The sequence below is a fragment of the Hypanus sabinus genome, chromosome 4 (genome assembly GCF_030144855.1).
Source record: "Hypanus sabinus isolate sHypSab1 chromosome 4, sHypSab1.hap1, whole genome shotgun sequence".
In the NCBI taxonomy this organism is placed as follows: Eukaryota; Metazoa; Chordata; class Chondrichthyes; order Myliobatiformes; family Dasyatidae; genus Hypanus; species Hypanus sabinus.
The window spans coordinates 59673615-59695968 of record NC_082709.1 but is presented as its reverse complement, the minus strand read 5'-3'; the positions used below and the strand labels follow the sequence as shown (position 1 = coordinate 59695968).

At 36.8% G+C, this 22354-nt stretch overlaps 1 protein-coding gene across 4 annotated transcripts in view; it reads left to right on the top strand.

Moving 5' to 3' along the window:
• LOC132392805 (double-stranded RNA-specific editase 1-like) overlaps positions 1–22354 on the top strand; it is a 351001-nt gene that overhangs the window by 324681 nt on the left and 3966 nt on the right. For all 4 annotated transcript variants that reach the window (XM_059967199.1, XM_059967197.1, XM_059967201.1 and 1 more), the window contains one exon: positions 10209–10390. In XM_059967199.1, coding sequence (XP_059823182.1) covers positions 10209–10390 — 182 coding nt within the window. The remainder of the gene's footprint in view (positions 1–10208; positions 10391–22354) is intronic.

Sequence of the window (22354 nt, the reverse complement as noted above, 5' to 3'; positions counted from 1 at the left end):
CATCCTTCAATTATAGATCAAGCTTATTCGGCTTGGAAAACTAAGGGATTATTATGATTTTCTGATTTACTTTTGGACAATTGTTTTATGTCTTTTGAGCAATTATCTGATAAATATAGTTTGCCTAGGTTTCATTTTTTTAGATATTTACAGATTAGGCATTTTTTAAGTACTGTACCTACTTTTCCAAATTTTGTGTCTTCAGATATTTTGGAGAGTTTGTTTGAATTAAACCCTTTCCAAAAAGGGCTTATATCAAAACTTTATAATATAATTATGAAGATACGTTCAGAGCCCCTTTATAAGACAAAAAATGATTGGGAAAGAGAGCTTAATCTTATTATTCCTATTGAGAATTGGGATAGAATTCTTCAATTAGTTGATACATCATCTATATGTGCCAAACATTCATTAATACAGTTTAAGGTCATACATAGGGCCCATATGTCCAAGGATAAATTAGCTCATTTTTATTCTTATATAAATCCTATTTGTGATAGATGTCAATCTGAAATAGCATCTTTAACTCATATGTTCTGGTCTTGTTTGCTTTTGAAAAAATATTGGAAAGATATTTTTGATATTATCTCTACGGTATTGAACATTGATTTACAACCCCATCCTATTACCGCAATTTTTGGTTTACCAATGATGGACTCACTTCATTTATCTTCTTCCGCCTGTCGAATGATTGCATTTCTTACTCTAATGGCTAGAAGATCTATTTTGCTGAATTGGAAGGAAATTAATCCTCCCATTGTATTTCATTGGTTTTCTCAAACTATGTTATGTTTAAATTTAGAAAAAATTAGAAGTGGTATATTTGATACTTATATTAAATTTGAAAAGATATGGAGACCATTTATTCAATATTTTCATATGATGTAATATGACCCTGTTTCAAGCCTATTTGATTTTCCAGCTTTAATCTTGTTTAAGTTTAGAGGGTTGGAGTTGACGACACTGATGATTGTGTATTCTTGAGATATTATAAACAACCTTTTTTTTACTTTTTCCAGTTTTTCTTTCTTTCTTTTTCTTTTTTGCTTTTTTTTCTTCTTTATTAGCTATTAGATTATTAGTTTAGTTTTTTTGCATAATTTTTTTCTTTTTTTTCTTTTTTTTATATTATATATTATGATATACCTAGATTTACCTTGTTCATATATATACTGTATCGTTCATGTTTTGGGAATACTCTTTTGTGCTGTAATCATTGCTTATGTATTCTTTCATGTGCAATGGAAATGTGTATGTTTGTAAATCCCTTTACCAATATATCAATTGTATTTTGTTCATATTACTAATAATGATAAAAAGATTGAAAAAGAAAGAAAGATAATAGACAACCTTGCCTAGTTGATCTTGTTAACTGAAATGATGTTGAAATTTGACCATTTGTCACTACTTTAGCTTTGGGATTAGTATTTAAGGTTTTAATCCATTTTATAAAAGATACTCCTAATCCATATTTTTCCAATACCTTAAATAAAAAATCCCATTCCAATCTATCAAATGCTTTTTCTGCATCTAAAGCAACTGCCACACTCATTTCCTCCCTCTTTTGCGCCAAATGAATTATACTAAATAACCGAGTTACATTATCTGCCGATTGTCTATTTTTAATAAATCCTGTTTGATCCATATGTACTAATTTTGTTAAGTATTTAGATAATCTGTTAGATAAGATTTTTGCTATTATTTTATAATCAGTGTTTAATAAAGAAATAGGTCTATATGATGCTGGCTTTAAAAGATCGCTATCTTTTTTTGGCAATACTATTAAAATAGCTGTCGAAAAAGATTCTGGAAGTTTATGCGTTCTTTCCGCTTGATGTATAAATTCCTCCATAAAATTCCTCCATAAAAGGAGGAATTAATAAATCTTTAAACTTTTTATAAAATTCAGACGGAAAACCATCTTCTCCTGGAGATTTATTACTTTGAAGTGATCCTAGGGCTTCTTCAACCTCTTTCAATGTAAAAGGCATATCTAATCCCTTCTGTTCTTCCATATTTAATTTGGGAAGAGTTATTTATGATAAAAACCTTTCTATCTTGACATTATCATTTTGTGATTCCGATTTATACAACTCAGAATAAAAATTCTTAAAAATTGCATTTATTGTTTTAGAAGTCTGGTCTGTTTTTAACTGCCATGCAAGGACCTTATGTGATCTTTCACCTAGTTCATAATATCTCTGTTTAGTTCTCATGATTGCTTTTTTTGTTCGATATGTCTGAAGTGTATTATATTGTAACTTCTTATTAACAAGTTGTCTTCATTTTTCTTTTGTCATATTTCTTTGAGATTCTTTTTCTAATTTTGTAATCTCTTTTTCCAATTGATCTATTTCTACCATATATTCCTTCTTAGTTTTAGAAGTATAACTTATTATCTGACCTCTCAAATATGCCTTCATTGCTTCCCACAATATAAATTTATCATCAACTGAATGTGAATTTGTATCTAAAAAAACTGAATCTGCTTTTTCATAAAATCACAAAAATCTTGACCTTTTAGTAATATTGAATTAAATCTCCATCTATAAATTGATTCCTCTTTATCTGTCATTGTCATTATCAAAGGAGAATGATCTGACAATATTCTCGCTTTATATTCCATATTTTTCACTCTATCTTGAATATTCGTTGATAATAGGAAAAAATCTATCCTTGAATATGTTTTATGTCTATTTGAATAAAATGAATAATCTCTTTCTTTTGGATTAATTCTTCTCCATATATCAATCAAATTTAAGTCTTCCATCAATGATAGTTAATTTTACTACTTTTGATTTTGTGACAACCTTTGTTGATCTATCTAAAACTGGATCTAAACAAAAGTTAAAATCTCCACCTATTAATACTTTGTCAAATGCGTTAGCCAAATTCAAAAAGACCTCTTGTATAAATTTTACATCATTTTCATTTGGTTCATAAATATCCATAAGAGTCCATAGTTCTGAAAAAATTTGACAATGTATAATTACATATCTCCCCGCCGAATCAATTAATACGTTTTGTATATTAATTGGTAAATTTTTATTAACCAAAATTGCAACTCTTCTTGCCTTTGAATTAAATGAAGCTGCAATAACATTTCCAACCCAGTCTCTTTTTAATTTCTGATGCTCTATGTCTGTTAAATGTGTTTCTTGTAAAAAAGCTATATCTGTTTTCATTTTTTTAATGTATGTTAAAAATCTTTTTCTTTTCACCGGTCCATTAAGCCCATTAACATTACAACTTCAAAAATTCAGTAAATTAGTCATTATTTTTAATTATGTTACTCCAAACTATAATAATACCTAATCTTTCAACTTTCGTGGTATCTTGGGAAATCTTTTTAAGATTCTCCATGTTGCTATGTGTGTCCCCACCGATCATCCAGGCAGAAAGATAGAAGAAAAATAGAGTATAAAGAAAAAAACAAAATACCCCCCTATTAATGTTGTGAAAAAAAAACTCAACATTACCCCCCCCCCCCCCGTTGTACGGGTCATGGCGATGGCCATGATTACACACGTGAATCCCGTAGTAATCGATCCAAAGCTCCCCAGCCCCCCCATAACATAAAGAAGTATATATATATATATATATATATATATATATATATATATATAAGAAGAAAAAAAACTAGTATTCTCAATTAGTATTTCTGAAATTTTGCTTTTCTCCCGTATCATCCTTAAATGTCCATCACTTCCATTCACTGTGTCTATCTTCATCTTTAATCCATTACGCTTGGAAATCTGTATGTGTAATTAGCGAATAGATGGAAGTTTTTATGCGAACTCCTCCGCTTCTCAATAATCGGTTAAAAATCTTCTTTTTCCCTCCTCCAAAAAAATTATCAGTGTTGCTGGGTGACGCATTATAAATTTATAACCCTTTTCCCATAAAACTTTTTTCGCTGGGTTAAATTCCTTCTTTCTCTTCAAAAGGTTATAACTTATATCAGGATAAAAAAGAATTGCCTTCCCTGCTATCATCAATGGCCCTTTTCTCTTTTTGGCACATTGGGCAGCTGCCTTCAGGATCTTTTCTTTATCTTGGTATCTTAAGCATTTTATCAAAATTGATCGTGGATTTTGATCAGCTTGAGGTCTTGACCTTAAGGCTCTATGAACCCTTTCAATCTCAATTAGAGTTTCTCCTTCCATTTCCAATTTTTCAGGGATCCATTTTTGAAAAAAATTTATTGGATCTTCTCCTTCTATACCTTCTTTAAGTTCAACAATTTTAATATTGTTTCGTCTACTAAAATTTTCAAGCTTATCAATTTTTTCCATGAATTGTTTTCTTTCTGATGTCCAGGCAGTAATATCATCTTACATTTTATTCATTCTTTCAACCATGTCTTCTGTTATAGTTTCCAAATCTATAATTCTCTTTTCCATTTTTTCCTGTCTTTTTGACATTTTATCAAACATAATCTCCATATTTATCACTTTTTTGATTACTTTTAATGCGTTTATTTTTTCTAATTTATGCATTATTTACATCAAAGTCTTTTCTATATTTCCAGAAAAACTTTTACCTCGATCTTCGTCTGATTTTTCCAGAGGATCTGACTCTCTCTCAGATTCACTTTCACTTTCGGTTTCAGTCGTAACTGGGATTTGTAGTTCTGGTTGCTCCCGTTTGCGCTTGCTCCTTCCTTCACGTTTGCACAGTTCTGGTTGGTCTTTTTCTTTAGAAATGGTCGATGTTGCCGCAGTTTCCTGTTCTGTATCGCCGGTGGTATAATGTACCTGAGCCTGCGGTTCTTTGATAGAAGTGGGCCTTGATTCTGTTCCAACTTGCATTGTATTCATGGTAGTAGTTTTCTTCATCTTCTGTTTGTGAGGCATAACTTGAAACAATCCGAAGTAGTTTATAAGTAACTTTTAGAAAGTATTGACTAACTTTTTTTCACTTAAACATTAATTTATTGATTTTTTACGGGAGAGCTGGGTTCCAGTGTCTCGATCCTACGTCATCACGTGACGTTCCCCCCCCCCCCATCTAAATTCTAACTTGAACATAAGTCACTTGAGCCATGCAGCATTATGCCATCCCATTCCAATGTTGCTGGCTCTGGATTTTCATCTGTGATCCCATTGCAAATCCATAACACTTTTTTATATTTTTGTTGGACCTTTCGAAACCATTTTGAAGGGCATAGGAATGTTAGAATGTTAATTTCATACCACCAGGTTCAAGAAAAGTTATTACCCCCCCCCAACCATTACACTCTTGAACAAAAGGGGATAACTGCACTCCTGTTTCTAGTGTTCCTACAACCGATGGTCTTTCTTTAAGTACTTTTTATCTTGTTATTTCATACTCATTATTTATTGGTATTTATTTATATTTGCATTTGCAGAGTTCTGTTGTTCATTGATCTTGTTTACAGTTACTGTTCTATAGATATGCCTGCAGGAAAAAGGATCTCAGGTTTGCATATTGACATGTATGTACTCTGATAATAAAGTATTTTCTTGAATACTTTGTTTTACCTAATATCATCCAGTAATTGCTTTTCATTAAATGAACACCAGGTATATGTGGACTTCATCTTGCACTCATTAATCAGGTGGCCATTGAAAGCTAACTGATCACTAAAGCAGAGAAATCTGGATTTTCTATGCACATGAAACACAGGAATATGGTGCCAGATTCAGCAGTTAGATGACGAATACAATATCAACCCTTTTATAAAAGGAATGCAAACACAAGTATGGAATTTTTCTGCATCTATACAGGATGTTGGTGATACCACATCCAGAGCAGTGCTTTCAGCAGTGTTCTCCTTATTGCAGGAGGGATATACTAGCTTTGGTAGCATTTGGAAGAGTTGTTTTACAAGGGAACGTTTGGCTAAGTTAAGTCTCTGTTCCATGAAGTTTAGAAGAATGAGAAGTTTTCTGATGATATCTGGATTCTTATTCTGGCGTGATAAGTGCTGAAAGGTTGTTTCCCTTATTGGAGAGTCTCAAAGTCTGGATAAGGGGTTTCCTATTTAAGATGGTGATGAGGAGGAATTTCCTCTCTGCGAGTTTTTAATCTTTTGAATTCTCTACTCGAGGGACATATTGGACTGAATCATTGGATATATTCATGAACAAGATGGTCCTCTTTTCAAATTTCCAAGTTCAACGTTCAAATGTATTATCAACCATATACAACCTTGAGATTCGTCTTCTTGCAGATACCTACAAAGCAAAGAAACACATTAGAATTCACTAAAATAAAGACACATAACAACAACCAACAAACATCCAATCTGCAAAAGAGGGCACATCAAGCAAATAATTTTTAAAAAGTGAACAGTTAACAACATGAGCTACTGAGTCCACTCGAGCTATGGAGTCAGTTTGGTGCTGAGGGAAATGAAGCTGGTCCAGGAGCTTTTTGCCTTAAAGGATAGTTAATATTTATAGGGAATAGGCAGAAAACTGAAGCTGGGGCATTTTTAATGTGTGTTAGTCACAGTGATGTAATATAATTCAATGGCAGATTGCAACTTGTTAGATACCCATCCTGGGAGAGTGCAAATGGATGTATGTTCTGCCCCCTCTCAGGTTGTCAGCAGCTGCCCATCAACCACTGGCCCTCTGACAGTACCCTTGCATGTACTGCTAAGACTGCCTGCCCAGACTGTCGCCACTCAAACCATGATGTTGCCATTTCTAGCTAGAGCCAAAGCTATTTGTTATTGAATTTTAAGGACATTTGCTGTTTCACCCCCTTGAAAAAGTGTGAGTAATCACTTTTGACGAAGAACAGTAGTCCTGCTGTCACTGAAGTTTTTATGATTACTTTGACTTTTGTTGTCACCTGTTTATGTTCAGTTACCAAACTATATTCAATATACGTGTAACTTAGCACAGGTTGCCAGTGTTTATGCCTATAGTTTAGACTAGAAACATGCAGGAGCCAGATTTCTGTAACTGAGTAATGAATTAGAAGGAAGGTAGACATCATCTGCAATCAAACCAGTTTGAACAGGGATGGTGACAAGAAGGCATCTGATGCTCAGGTTAGCAAGCCAGAATTCCAGTTGAGTTATTTGTCATTGGAAGACTGCTCAAAAATAAACTCCCAGATAAACAGAAACAAGAAAATCTGCAGCTGCTGGAAATCCAAGTAACACACAAAATGCTGGAGGAACTCAGCAGACCAGGCAGTGTCTATGGAAAAGAGTGCTGTTGACGTTTTGGGCTGAGACCCTTCAGCAGGACTGGAAAAAAAGAAAATTGGCAGTAGAGTCAAAAGGTGGCAGGGAGGGAGAAACACAAAGTGATAGGTGAAATTGGGAGGGTGAGGGGTGAAATAAAGAACTGGGAAGAAATACAGGGCTGAAGAAGGGAGAACATAATAGGAAAGAAAAAGGGGGAGGAGCACCAGAGGGAGGCGATGGGCAGGCAAGGAAATACAGTGAGAGAAGGAAAAGGGAACAGCACCTTGTATTCCGTCTGAGTAGTTTCCTACCTGATGGTATGAACATCGATTTCTCAAATTTCTGATAATGCCCTCCCCCACTTCACCATTCCACTTTCCCTTTTCCCCCTCTCACCGTATCTCCTTGCCTGACCATTGCCTCCCTCTGGTGCTCCTTCCCCCTTTTTCCTTCTTTCATGGCCTTCTGTCTTCTCCTATCAGATTCTCCCTTCTTCCGCCCTGTATCTCGTTCACCAATTAACTTCCCAGCACTATACTTCACCTCACCCCCTCCTGGTTTCATCTGTCATCTTGTGTTTACTCCTCATCTTTTTCTCTCCAGGTCTGTTGGAGGGTCTCAGCCTGAAACATAGACTGTACTCTTTTCCATAGATGCTGCCTGGCCTGCTGAGTTCCTCCAGCATTTTGTGTGTGCTCCCAGATAATAAGGCTGGATTCCCACCTGTTGAAATTGCTGGTCAAGTATGACAGAGAAGTAACAATCAACTTTTGCATGGTGGAGAAGACAAGGATTATGTGGACTGGATGTGTCAACTGGGTGAGCCACATTAAGGAAGATAGGGGAGAGGCATATAGGTCCCACAAACTTTTACTCTTTCTCCCCCACTATCCCAGCATATAATAATGCAGTTGTAGAAATATCCCCAGGATCACCCTTAGAAAGAGGTAGCATTAAGTCTTGTAGAAATCCTTCAGTTTAGATCTCTCTGAGGACTCATTGATGATGAAATGCAGGAGTAGACCACTCAACCCCTCGCTAGCTCCTCCATTTAATAAGATTGTTACTGATCTCATTATAACCCTGATTCTGCATTCTATGTAGCCTCAGGGTCATGGCTATGTACTTGAGGCTGAAATTAACTTGTTTCCAAATATGGCATGCCTGAATTTGCTTGCCAGGTGAAAAAGATGAGGAGACATTGCCATATTCTGCAATTTAATCCAAAAAACTGACGAGAATCTTCACTAATCACAAATGGTCCTGTGTTCACACATAATAGTTACTGAATTTGTTGATGCTGAACTGAAGAAGTTATTTCATGTCTTCCTGCTGCATTTAGCACTGTTAGAGCTGATTGCTCAGATTGGTAGTTCTCTTTAATGTGTTTCCTCAAGATTAATCTTATTGATAAAACAAACTTTAATGAGACCAAGTGTTCAGTCTTGTTATTTAACTTTTGTGATCAAATTAGAGCCATCTATCAACATTGTTTGCTGCACTTTGACAGGTTCATAGCCAGCTGAAGGATTGGAGTTTTTGACTGGTCAATATGGTTCACTCATTGTCAGGCAAGCCTGTACTGGTTTTGTCAAGGTGTGTGGACTTTGCTCATGGTTTAGAAAAACTAGTACAGATAGCTACTGAACTGAATGCTGTTATTGGATCAATTTACTGTCACCATGATTGGAGGAATGTTAATCATGTTGTGCTTTTGCCTTCCTTTCTGTTTATGGAGTCAGTAGGATTTCTCAGATGTCAATCATGAGGAAGGCACACCAGTGGCTCTGCTGAGGAGATTTATATGCCATCAAAAACTCTAGCAAATTTTAAAGATGTATAGTGGTGAATATTTTGACTGTGTGTATCACAGCCTGGTACAGAGCCTCCAATGCACAGGATCGCAAAAGGTTGCAGAGATTTGTAGACTACCCTTTTCCATCCTGGGCCCTACCCTCCTGGCCATCGAGAACATCTTACAGGAGTGATGCCTCAAGAAGGCAACATCCATCATAAAATTACCTCACCAGCTGGGACATGCCCTCTTCGTGTTACTACCATTGGGGAGGAGATGCAGGAGTCTGAAGATGGGCACTCAGTGTTTTAAGAACAGCTTCTTCCCTGCTGCCATCAGATTTCTAGATGGTCCATGAATACTACCTTTATATTCATCTTTGCAGGTTTTTTGTAACTTTATATCTTGCACTGGATTGCTGCTGCAAAACAACACATTTCACGACATATGCCAGAGATAGTAAACCTGATTTGATCCTTTTAGGTCAACTGAGCATATGTTGCTTAGGTGAACAAATGATATGTGCAATATGAGTAATGTGGATGTGACTGGAGAAATTATAAGTTAAAATTAAAAATAAGGTGCTTAATAAATTCACCTCTGACTAGATGATAATAGGAGCCAAATTCTACCATTGTGGTACTACATCTTGTGAATTAATCCACATCTGACTGTATTTATTTTTTGAATTTAAATTGTATAAAATTGTTTTAATTTTCACATTTCCGGTTTAGTTTTAATATAATTCATGATTTAATAGTAGATGCCACTGTGGATTTCTTTCTGGGGTGGGTTGTGGTGTGGTTACAGTTATGGACACAAGCTGCTTTTGCTGTTAAAGGTATAATTTAATATGTTAAGGTTCTTTAAATTGCTTAGCCATTTTTTTTACTGCTCAAGGTTATTTTACTTGCCTAATTTGATGTACTATCTGCAATCCTAAGCAGAGCTGTGCAGACCCAGTATGCACATTTTGCAACTGCACTAAAACTAATATTGTGCTATAAGAGTGAAAGAAAAATACAAGAAATGTGCCATTCATATTGGCCATGAAAATTTAAATCTATTGTTCAGTGTCTCTATTTAAGCTATCTGTGGTTATATCAAGTTATCCAGGTACTCTAGTTTAGAACAGCAGTGTATAATGTATTACTCATGGAGAAAAGGTTTTCAGTATTTGTGCTGATGTAGCTTGATGATAGATTCCTTCTTATTTCATGAAACAATAATGTTCTCTAATTTCAGATGGAATGTGCTTGGAGTGCAAGGAGCTCTGTTGAGCCACTTTATGGAGCCTATCTATTTTGCAAGCATTATCCTGGGTAGTTTATACCATGCTGATCACTTATCTCGTGCAGTCTACCAGCGACTTACTGATATTGAAAACCTCCCAAGCATTTATACTCTTAACAGGCCTCTGCTTAGTGGTAAGTTCATTCTTTTTTTCATGGTATTGACAGAGCTGATCTAATCATTCTTACGGGATTAAGACTGACCTTTGAGTACCTAATTCATATTTATGGGAAATTATGTGGCATATTGCGAGCATCAAGTTTGTTTCACTGTCTAGTTTCCCTTCAAAGAATATGTTACAGCTTATGTAATCTTCCTATAAGCAATTTTTGTGAATCTGTCACAGGATTAAGAGTAGATGAGGTGGTATAATAATGTTTAAAATAGAGTGGCCAGTTTTCCTTTCACAGAAGGTAGCAGCAGTTATAAAACTGAGGAATTTCTGCTTGAGTGCTATAATTGCTAGCCCAATAGGTCTGCTGAATGATTTGTCTCTCAACTGTGAGAAAATATTGGTCATGGTCAAATTTGCAAATGTTTTATACACAGATAAAGTATTCCTGCCTAGAACAAGATGAAACAGCATTTTAGCCTAAATAAACTTCTGAAAGTTAGTGCTGAATATCCAATTGCAAGATGAAGAGTATTTGTTCATTCGGAAGCAATTAGGAACTTCCAATGACTGAAGAATACAGAAGCTAATATTTTAGTTGTACTCACATTTAAACAAAGCTAATAGATATTTGAGAGAATCAAGAGATTGCAGGTAACTGAATAAAGAGCAACAAACAAACTTCTGGAGGAATTCAGCGAGTCAAGCAGCATCTACGTGATTGAGTTTCAACCTAAAACATTTACAGTTCTTGGAGACATTGTAAGCATTGTCTTGAGTAAGCATTGTTGTTCTAGCCTGCTCAGCCAAATTTTCAATCGCTCTCCAATATGCTGATTTGTCACCACCTTTGATACAGCCTACAACAGTGGTGCCGTCAGCAATTTGAATAAGGCATTGGAGTTGTGCTTAGCTACACAGTCATAGTGTAAAGCAAATAGAGTAAGGGACTAAGCATACAGCCTTGTGGTGCACCTGTCCTCATGGAAATCGTGAAATATATATTGCCAATTCAAACTGACTGGAATCTGCAAGTAAGGACATCGAGGATCCAATTGCACAAGAAGGTATTGAGACCAAAGTTTTGAAGCTTATTGATTAGTTTTGAGGGGATGATGATGTAGGAGCCATGTATCTTATTTTCTGTCCATTGGAGCTATTGAAAATCTATTTATTTTCTGCCTATATTGTACTTTGTGGCATGTTTATTATGGCAATATGTCTCATGAGTTGGGACATGGTAGAAGTAAATGAGTATAGTTATATATTCACGTTTAGTTAGTCTATTTGAGGGAGGGTGAGTTGGGGCAAGAAATGTGCAGAAAACATCAAAGAACAGTTCAGCTCTGAGACTGTGATTAAGCTTCTGTATTGCTTCTAATGTTGATGATTGCCTTGAGGAATAAGCAGTGTCTCTTTCTCTCATGACCTTGAATCCACTTGTGCTAGAGGCAGCTTATGATTCACAATGAGGATAAGCAACAGATATGGTGTGTTAACTAATACCAGAAGGGCAAAGAGCTAAAGGCATGAACAATTTGGATTTGAATCAAGATACACCTTCAGTGGACAGAGTACTGGATGTGCAATGGTACATTCAGTCTGATGCTTTCCAGCTTAAGATCACGATCCAAGATAGACCACCCAGCAGAAGGGGGACCTTCTTCACAGTCAGTTCCATTTATGATCCTTTAGGGATCTTCAGCTCAGAGGTGCTATCTACTTAGAAAATCCTACAAGATCTATGTAAGAAAGGGCTTGGCTGGGATGATTTTATACCAACATCATTGCTCATGAGTGAACAAGCTGGCTGAAAAACTCTGCCAGTTGGAAGACTTCAAGGTTGTTAGATGTCTGAAACCCCCGGATCTTAGAGAAGTTACTTCTGCACAGTTACACCACTTTACAGACACAATTGAATTGAACTGATTTGACTTTATTACTTACATCCTTCGTATACATGAGGAGTAAACATCTTTACATTATGCCTCCATCTAAATGTGCAATTACAGTAATTTATAATAAGTATTATGTACAACACAGTAGTCAATATAACAGAAATACAGTTGCATCAGCATGAATTAAGCAGTCTAATGGCCTGGTGGAAGAAGCTGTCCTGGAGCCTGTTAGTCCTGGCTTTTATGCTGTGATACGGTTTCCCGGATGGTAGCAGTTGGAGCAGTTTGTGGTTGGGGTGACTCAGGTCTCAAATGATCCTTCATTGAGAAAATGATCTTTTTACACACCTATGTAAATGTCCTGTATAGTGGGAAGTTCGCATCTATAGATATGCTGGGCTGTTCGCACCACTCCCATATTTTCAAACTCAGTCCAGTACTTGAAGATGGTGTCTTGAGAGTTGGTGGACGTCTTTGTCAGGCAGCCATGCCCAAAGAGTTTAAGCATCCTGTTGTAGTGGTGAAGGATCTTCATATCTCAGACATCATTCTGAGGCATGTACATCAAAGAGGGACATGGTGGCTGTAACCACACTTTATCCAGGTAGTGCCAAAACAGTGCTAGCAGTTTTAAGAAGAATCCTGTCTAAGTGCGTTGTTTGTCAACGGTTGCAACCAGCTCCAGAATGCCAGTGCATGGCAGATCTACCTCTGGACAGGGTCTCTCCAGATGGAACATCTGTTTACACGTATAGGAGTGGACTACTTTGGACCTTCTAAAGTGAAGAGCAGAAGGAATACAATGAGGTATGGGGTCATATTTACCTGTCTAGCTATACAAGGAGTTCACTTTGAAATGTTATATTCTTTAGACAGATTACTTTGTTGATGGGCTTTGACGCTTTATAGCAAGATAAGGACAGGTTTATGAACTGTTCTCTGATAATGTGAAAAACTTTGTTGGAGCTGAGTGCAAGTTCCAAGAAGTCATTGAGAAGTGGAATCATTCACAGACTAGTAATGTGCTTCTTCAAAAAGGAATTGTGTTTTTCTTAAATGAAGGAACATGGGAGGCCTGAACAAAAGTTCATCAGTTCCACCATGAAGGTACAAAATATTGACGATGAGGATTTCCACACAGTCTTTTGTGAAATAAAGGCTATGGTCATACAATTACTCAAGCATTCTCCAATCCTAATGATTTGGAAGTACTAACACCCAAACCATCTGTTGTCTCTGAAGACCTCAGCATCCTTACCGCTAGGAGAGTTCTAAAAGGAAGACATTTATGCTCATCGTAGTTGGAAGCAGGTCCTATACATATCAAACTTGTTTTGGAAGTGATGGGTCACAGTTGCAGGAATGTCGGAAATGGTTAGATATGAAATGCAGTTTCCCAGGAGACATTGTGCTTATCGTTGATGGTTCAGTGCCTTAAAACTCGTGGATCGTGGGAAGAGTCATCCAAGTCTTTCCAGACACTTCAAGACCTCAATCAGCTGTCTGGACAGGTCCATGACAAGATCCCTCTTCTGCAGAAAGCAAAGGTTTGAGGAGCTTCAGCTCCAGAAGCTTCATGACTGATTTGATTTCTTAACAAAGAGCAGTGGTATAGATCACTCTGTACTGGACTAATTGCTAGTAACCTCTGGCCTAGATCACTGTTACATGACTTGAATGGAAGAAGAAAGTGGACATTTGTGTAAATGTTAAGATGTTTGTCCTCAGACTGCTGAAGCAAGAGGTTAAAGATCTCAGTGAACACTCCAGCTAGTTAATCAGCATAGTCTGGGCCGGATGTTTTTCGTAGGTTCACCCTCCTGAAGGCGGTTTGCATGTCAGCCTCAGAGTCTGAAATCACAGAATTATTGATAACTGTGGGAGTTTTTGATGGTTCCTCCATGTTTTGGTGGTTGAAATGAGCTTAGAAGGCATTGAGCTCATCTGGAAGCGAATCCCTCTCTGAAACTCTCATTCATGGCATTGTTACCCTTAGATGATTGATCCCAGACAAACATGGTCCAAGTGCCACATTTTACACTCGAAAGCCATGAGGTATTCCTCTGCTGCTTAGAACCTATCACCCTTCACACTGATGCTCACTGACATATTGACTCCTGTTGAAACAGTCTTATCCTAGTTTTCAAATGTTCCAAGGTACCATTCCTCCTTTTCAATGTACTCTGCCCCTACAACCCTCAGAGATAGAGCCTTACAGATATATACAGTGTTTTATTTCATGATCATCCGACAGTGCCTTGTGAAAGTATTCAGCTTCCCATCTCTTTTGTTCACATAAATGAATATTACAACCAGATATTTTGATCAGTTTATCTGAGAATTTTTATTTTGAATCACATGATCCTTTTTTTCTGAAGCTCCAGAGAAAACAATCTAAGTTTGTTCAAAGTAAAGTTATTATCAAAGTACATGTATGTCACTCTATACTGCCATCCTGCCATTCATTTTCTTGGGGGCATTCACAGTAAATACAACGAAATGCAATGGAATCAATGAAAAACCACAAGTAAGATGGACAAGCGACCAATGTGAAAAAAACCTGCACAAATACAAAAAAGCAAAAATAATAATAAACAAATAAGCAATATATATCAAACATGAAATGAAGAGTCCTTGAAAATTAGTCCATAGGTTGTGGGAACAGTTCAGTGTTGGGCTGAGTGAAGTTATTCCCTCAGATTCAAGAACCTAATAGTTGAGGGGTAATAACTGTTCCTGAGGCTCCTATACCTGCTTCCTTATGGCAACAGCAAGAAGAGAGCACATCCTGGATGGTGGGGTCCATTTTGGTGGATGCTGCTTTCCTGTGACAGCACTCCTTGCTGATGAGCTCAGTGGTGGAGAGGACTTTATCCATTATGGACTGGGCTTTATCCTCTGCTCTTTGTAGGGTTTTCCATCTAAGGGCATTGTCCACCTTTCCTCTATAACACTGTAATCAAAGCAACATCCCAATTAACCTCTTATGAATTTTCTTCAAAGCTTCCACATCTTCAACATAGTAACTAAATATAATACTTCCAGGAGTGGCCAAACTGAAGTTTCATACAGCTGAAATGTGACTTCCGAACTTTTATACTTGACACTGAGTGATGCAGACAAGCATGTTGTGCACCATCTTTACCACCCTATCTACTGGTGTTGCCACTTACAGAAACCTGTAGACTTATATGCCAATATCCCTCTGTCTATCAATGCCCCTGAAAATCCTGCCATTTACTGTTACGTTTGACATATCAAAGTGCACCATTTCAAAATTATTCATATTAAACTCCATCCGCCATATCCTTGCTCACATTTCCAACTGGCCTTCAGCCTGCTGAGTCCTTCAACAACCTTCCTCTGTATCCACAACTCTAATTTTTGTGTTATCTGAAAACTTGCTATTCAATGCACCTATAATTCCAACCAAATTTTATTCAGATGTGTCACATTTATCAAAGGAATGAAGCATTGAGATAAGAAGCAGCTTTTAATAGTTGTCAAGAAACGAACAGTCCCGTGAGGATGATCCTGTTTCTTAACCACTCTTTGCTGATGAATAAAACTAGTTTAAATCTTTTTAATTCTGACTGGGTTAATAAGTTGTAACCGGGAAAAAATTAGCTGGTTAAATTGCATGCCTTGTCCGTTGAATTGCCACCATTTCGACCTCCAGTCACCTCTACTCCCAGAGTCTTGACTAATCATTCACTTTTAAACACTAATTCAAAGACTAAGAAGAATGAATGTGCTATAATAAACCTGTCTGACCTTGCATATTTATAATTTTTATTTTACTTAACAAGTAGTGCGGTGAATGTAGCAATAGATAATATTACATAACTGTCCAAAATATGTCAATTTGTGTTGCAAGTGGAGTGTATTCTTTGGAAACTGTTACCATACTTGGACTGAACAAGGATTCTGATATTGAGGCAATAAATTTTCTATTTGACTTTGTATAAGAATTGATTTGCCTTGTCCTATTTAAACTATTCTTTGTTCTGAACTTTTATCTAAAGCTTAGTATTTTTACTCTGTTCCATTTGGAGTATAATACTTGTGAAGTAATGACCCTTGAACTTTTCTGTGGTCAGAAATAAGATTTATTTAATCTGCATGGTTAATCTGCATGATTTATTTAATCTGCATGGTAATGACAGAATGGAAAAGATAATCCATCTTTCTCAGAATATAAAAGCCAGATTTTGCAGATTGGTCAAATATCATGTCTGAAAATAGTCTGATTTGTCAGCTCATAAAGTGTGACAAGAATATCAAACAAGAAGACTGACAATTTGAAAAGAAACTTGCTACATTGGACAAAAATATGGAGTTTGAAGGCGTTGAATTAAATTATATATGTTAGCCAGGAGCCAGTTCAGAAATCGGTTATATTTCTCTTACTACTGGTAACATTTCTTCTTAGAAGTAGAATGTGGTAAGTGTGGAAGTTTCTCAGAAATTAAACAATGATAATTTTATTTGACAGTTGTTGTCAAAATGATGAAAAAGAAGCCATATATGTTTTCAAAAGTATTTTGAAGTTTCCAGCTTTTCTTGTTTTAGATTTCCCACACCCATATTTTTTATTTCCACGCTTTTTATTGGGGTTGGAAGCAGTGTAACAATGTAAACAATTCACTAAATATCTGCATAGGGAAGAGGTCTGTCCATATTTTGTGGAAAATGTACAGTATCAAATTTTTGTGGAACACTTTCTGGAATAAGTTTTCTCATGTTTTGCAGTTTCTGTGTTTTTTTCATATGTGTACAGTTTTGCAACTCAAATCTTTTATTTTCAACCGTGTATAAACTAAAATGTTAGCTTTGAAATGATTGCTACTACATATAATCTATAAAAGTTGACAACAATCTAACAATGAATACGATAAGGTAAGATTTAGGAAGAGGAGATTTATTTCATTTCATAGCTTCCGTACTAATTGATTTAACTTCTACTTGCTATATCTTAAGGAATGTCAAACACTTACTGAACTTGCTCATTGTTCATTCAGATGTTAAGAGGTTACGAAAAATTTATCCAGTCTTTTAAAATTATAACCTCTGGGAGAGAAATCCAAAGTGCGCAGATTGTATGTGCTCAGAGTATTCCACTGGATAGGAGCACCAGTGTTTGAATCAGCTGCCCATAGGGAACTGCTATTTTGATGGAATTGATTGAAGAAGTTATCAAAGCCTGTGATAATTAGATAAGGAACTCAGGTATTTTAACCGTGACAGATCCACAACCTTACAGCTGTGTATCTTGTATTCAGCTAGCTGGACTTCAAGTTCCTGAGATAGTCGTGCAGAACAAGAGAGCTACCTTGGTAATATTCTTCAGGAATCAGACTCACACTCTGTGATTTGTTATATTTAGTCAAGTATGGTCAGTAAGATATGGGATAATTGGAAATGAAGGTAAACACTTTTCACTGGATATTGTGACAGGTTACTCTGCTTCTGGTCATGGTTTTATAGCATCTGCATTGTTTACTTGCTAGGATAAGTGCAGTGCCAGCGCTGTCATCCAGGAAGTAAACACCATTACTGCAATGTTTAACATCTTTAATGCATTGAAGTAACTCAGATTTGACTTCTATCCCTTAGAAATGAACAGCATCAGAAATATAGGAGTATCTACATGTTGGCCCTAGCAACATCTTCAGATGTTTTTCTAATACTGTAACAGCCTTGCATAGTTTGGTAACCTTCTGTACAGTTTTAGCATGACCTTTTATGTACTTTAAGTGCTTCATTTGACAAAAGAAAATATCCTGAATTCCTCTGACCACATCTACTTGTACTAAGAATCTCAGGCTTAGTGCACATGCACTACAAGATCTTTCTGTATCACTAATCTGTTTGACCTCCTCAAATGTTTTACCTTGTATTTCTCTCGACTGAGTTCCATCTGCCACGATTGTGCCCTTCTAACCAGTCTTTTGAAATCCTTGACAACCTAGAACTGATATTTGTTTGCGATAATGGCTTGGACCTTCGGTAGGATAATTTAGAAAATAAGAACATTTGTATTTCTCACCTTCTGGTCATTTCAGCATGCTTTACAGCCTCTAAGGTAGCTTTGAAATGGATGTAGGCACCATGGTAATTTAGAAAGGCAATGGGAAAACTGTGCAAAGTAATCTTCCTTAAACAGACATACAGAAATAACATTATGCAATCTTGCTTTTTTATTTGACAATGCTGGTTTTTTGTCTCCATATTTTAATACTAATAAAACTGCCCCTCTGTTCTGCCCCCCCTTTCCTTCAGCTAATGTGTTACTAAACTTTTTCCCTTGTCTGTTACCTGTGTATTTGACTATTCTAATCCTCCCTAGTTAGCCTTCAAGGTTCTACCCAACTAAGAGTTTTACATATCCAATTCTTCCTGCCTGTATTATAAGTCAGTTATTTGGATGACAAAATTGTTGGTTTTGTGGCCAAATTTGCAGAAGATACTAAGATAGCTGGAGGAGCAAGTAGTGTTGAGGAACTCAAGGAGTCTGCAGAGGACTTAGACAGATTAGGAGTATAGACAAAGAAGTGGCAGATGGAATGTGGTTTAAGGAAGAGAATGGTCATGCATTTTGGTAGAAGGAATAAAGGCGTAAGCTATTTTCTAAATAAGGGAGAAAATTCTGAAATTGGGTGCAGAGGGAGGTCTTTGTGCAGCATTTCCTGAAGATTAATTTGCAGGTTGCGTTGGAGGAAGGCAAATGTATGGTTAACATTCATTTCGAGAGTAGAATATAAGAGCAAGGATGTAATGCTGAGGCAATATGAGACAAGTTTCCGATTGCACTTGGAGTATTGTGAGCAGTTTTGGGCTCCTTATACAAACCCCATATCCAGAAAAGTTGGGATATTTTCCAAAATGCAATAAAAACAAAAATCTGTGATATGTTAATGCACGTGAACCTTTATTTAACTGACAAAAGTACAAAGAAAAGATTTTCAATAGTTTTACTGACCAACTTAATTGTATTTTGTAAATATACACAAATTTAGAATTTGATGGCTGCAACACACTCAACAAAAGTTGGGACAGAGTTAAAATAAGATTGAAAAGTGCACAGAATATTCAAGTAACACCCATTTGGAAGACTCCACATTAAGCAGGCTAATTGGTAGCAGGTGAGGTATCATGACTGGGTATAAAAGTAGCATCCATCAAAGGCTCAGTCTTTGCAAGCAAGGATGGGTCGTGGCTCACCCCTTTGTGCCAAAATTCGTGAGAGAATTGTTAGTCAGTTCAAAAGGAACATTTCTCAACGCAAGATTGTAGAGAATTTAGGTCTTTCAACATCTACAGTACATAATATTGTGAAAATATTCAGAGAATTCAGAGACATCTCAGTGCGTAAAAGGCAAGGTTGGAAACCACTGTTGAATGCGCGTGATCTTCGAGCCCTCAGGCAGCACTGCCTAAGAAACCGTCATGCTACTGTGACAATTATAGCCATCTGGGCTCGGGAGTACTTTGGAAAACCATTGTCACTTTACACAGTCCGTTGCTGCATCCAGAAATGCAACTTGAAACTGTATTACGCAAGGAGGAAGCCATACATCAACTCTATGCAAAAACACCGGCGAGTTCTCTGGGTCCGAGCTCATCTCAGATGGACCGAAAGACTGTGGAACCGTGTGCTGTGGTCAGATGAGTCCACATTTCAGCTAGTTTTGGAAAAAAACGGGCGTTGAGTTCTCCGTGCCAAAGATGAAAACAACCATCCTGATTGTTATCAGTGAAAGGTGCAAAAGCCAGCATCTGTAATGGTATCGGGGTGCATCAGTGCCCACGGCAAGGGTGAGTTGCATGTATGTGAAGGTACCATTGACTCTGAGGCATATATTAGGATTTTAGAGAGACATATGTTGCCATCAAGGCGACGTCTCTTCCTGGGATGTCCATGCTTATTTCAGCAGGACAATGCCAGACCACATTCTGCACAGTCTACAACAGTGTGGCTTTGTAGACACAGAGTGAGTGTGCTTGACTGGCCTGCTGCCAGTCCAGATCTATCTCCTATTGAAAATATATGGCACATCATGAAGAGGAGAATCAGACAATGGAGACTACAGACTGTTGAGCAGTTGAAGTCTTATATCAAGCAAGAATGGACAAAATTTCCAATTGCAAATCTACTACAATTTGTATCCTCAGTTCCAAAACAATTAAAAAGTGTTATTAAAAGGAAAGGTGATGTAACACAATGGTAAACATGCCCCTGGCCCAACTTTTGTTGTGTGTTGCAGCCATCAAATTCTAAATTTGTGTATATTTACAAAATACAATTAAGTTGGTCAGTAAAACTATTGAAAATCTTTTCTTTGTACTTTTGTCAGTTAAATAAAGGTTCACGTGAATTAACATGTCACAGATTTTCATTTTTATTGCATTCTGGAAAATATCCCAACTTTTCTGGAAATGGAGTTTGTATAAGAAAGGGTGTGCTGGCATTGGAAATTGTCCAGAGGATGTTCATAGGAATGATCCTGGGATATTAAAAGGATAAATATATGAAGGGCGTTCAATGGCTGTGGGCCTTTGTTTGCTGTTGTTTAGAAAAACGGGGTGGGGGGGGGTCTCATTGAAACCTATCAAATATTGAAAGTCTTAGATAGAGTAGACATGGTGTCTACTCCATGTCTTCTTATAGTGGAGGTGTCTAGGACCTGAGGGCACAGCTTCAGAATAGAAAGATGTCCTTTTAGAACAGAGATGAGGAGAAATTTTGTTTAGCCTGGTAGTAGTGAATCTATGGAATTCATTGCAATAGATGGCTGTGGAAGTCAAATCATTGGGTATATTTAGAGTGGAGGTTGATAGGCTCTTGATTAATAAGGATATCAAAAATTACTGAGAGAGAGCAGGAGAATGGAGTTGAAAGACGTAATAAATCAGCCAAGATGGAATGGAGGAACAGTTTCAATGGATTAATTGGCCTAATTCTGCTCCAGTGTCTATGGTTTTGTGTGTCTGAGTTAAAAGGTACAGGTGGGAAGGATTGGGTAAGAAAACATGTCATTTACTCATTATGCTGCACTGTGGTAATAGACCTGACTTGTCTCCCATCCTAAGAATTAGTCAGTTTTGAAATCTTCGCCCTTGTTTTCAATTAGCTCTGTGCACTTCATCATTTTCTCCTTCATTCAATCAATGCAGCTTTTGCCAAGCTCTTGCACACCTATGGTTTTGATCAGTACACCAAAGGTACTTTCAATGTCCATGTCCTAATTTCTTTCCTTTTCTGGAACAGATGTCTGTCCCTTCTTCCTCCTCTAAAAGTTCTTAAAACCTCACACCTTGATCAAACATTTACTGTGAAGTTTTGTATGATAGTACTGCTACCAAGTATCTTGGTGTTTCATTGATTTACAAAAAGCTGTATAAATGCAAGTTGTTGGTCTGATGCAGATTTGTTTTTGTTGATACTGGATGAGGAGAAAGGCACTGGCCTTGACACTGCATAAGCATCCTCCTCCTTTAAGATTGTCCTAGGATCTTTTCCATCCACTTAGGGAAAATGTGGTTCAGTTTATTGACTCGTTATGAATATAGTATCTCTGCAGGAGTTCCTCTGTGCTGATTATTGTGCACATTAGTGGAATGGTACTTGAATCCACAGCCTTCTGATTTGGAGGCAAGGATGATTAATATTTCACATGGTTATTGATACATACCTGAAAAGTTGTAAAGGGCCCAGGTCATAATAACTAAAAGATTCCAAATTAATTTGAATTACACAAAGTGTGTTATTGAATTATTTCATAGGTGCAATAAGTTGGTAATTGGTTTATTATTGTCACATGTTCTGAGATAGTGACGTGACAAACTTAGGTTAGCATTTCATTCAGACATGCTACTCCAAACATACAGTAAGTGGATCAGTGAGCTGCAAAGGGAAAAGAAACAGAGTGTAGAATATGAAGCATTACAGTTGCAGAGAAAGTGTAAGAAGACCTTATTTTGGTGTAAGAGCCATGACGAGGTAAACAGATCAAGAGTGTATCTTATCATACAAGTGGTTCATTCAAGACTCTTAAAATTAGGATGCAAGCTATAATTAAGCCTGG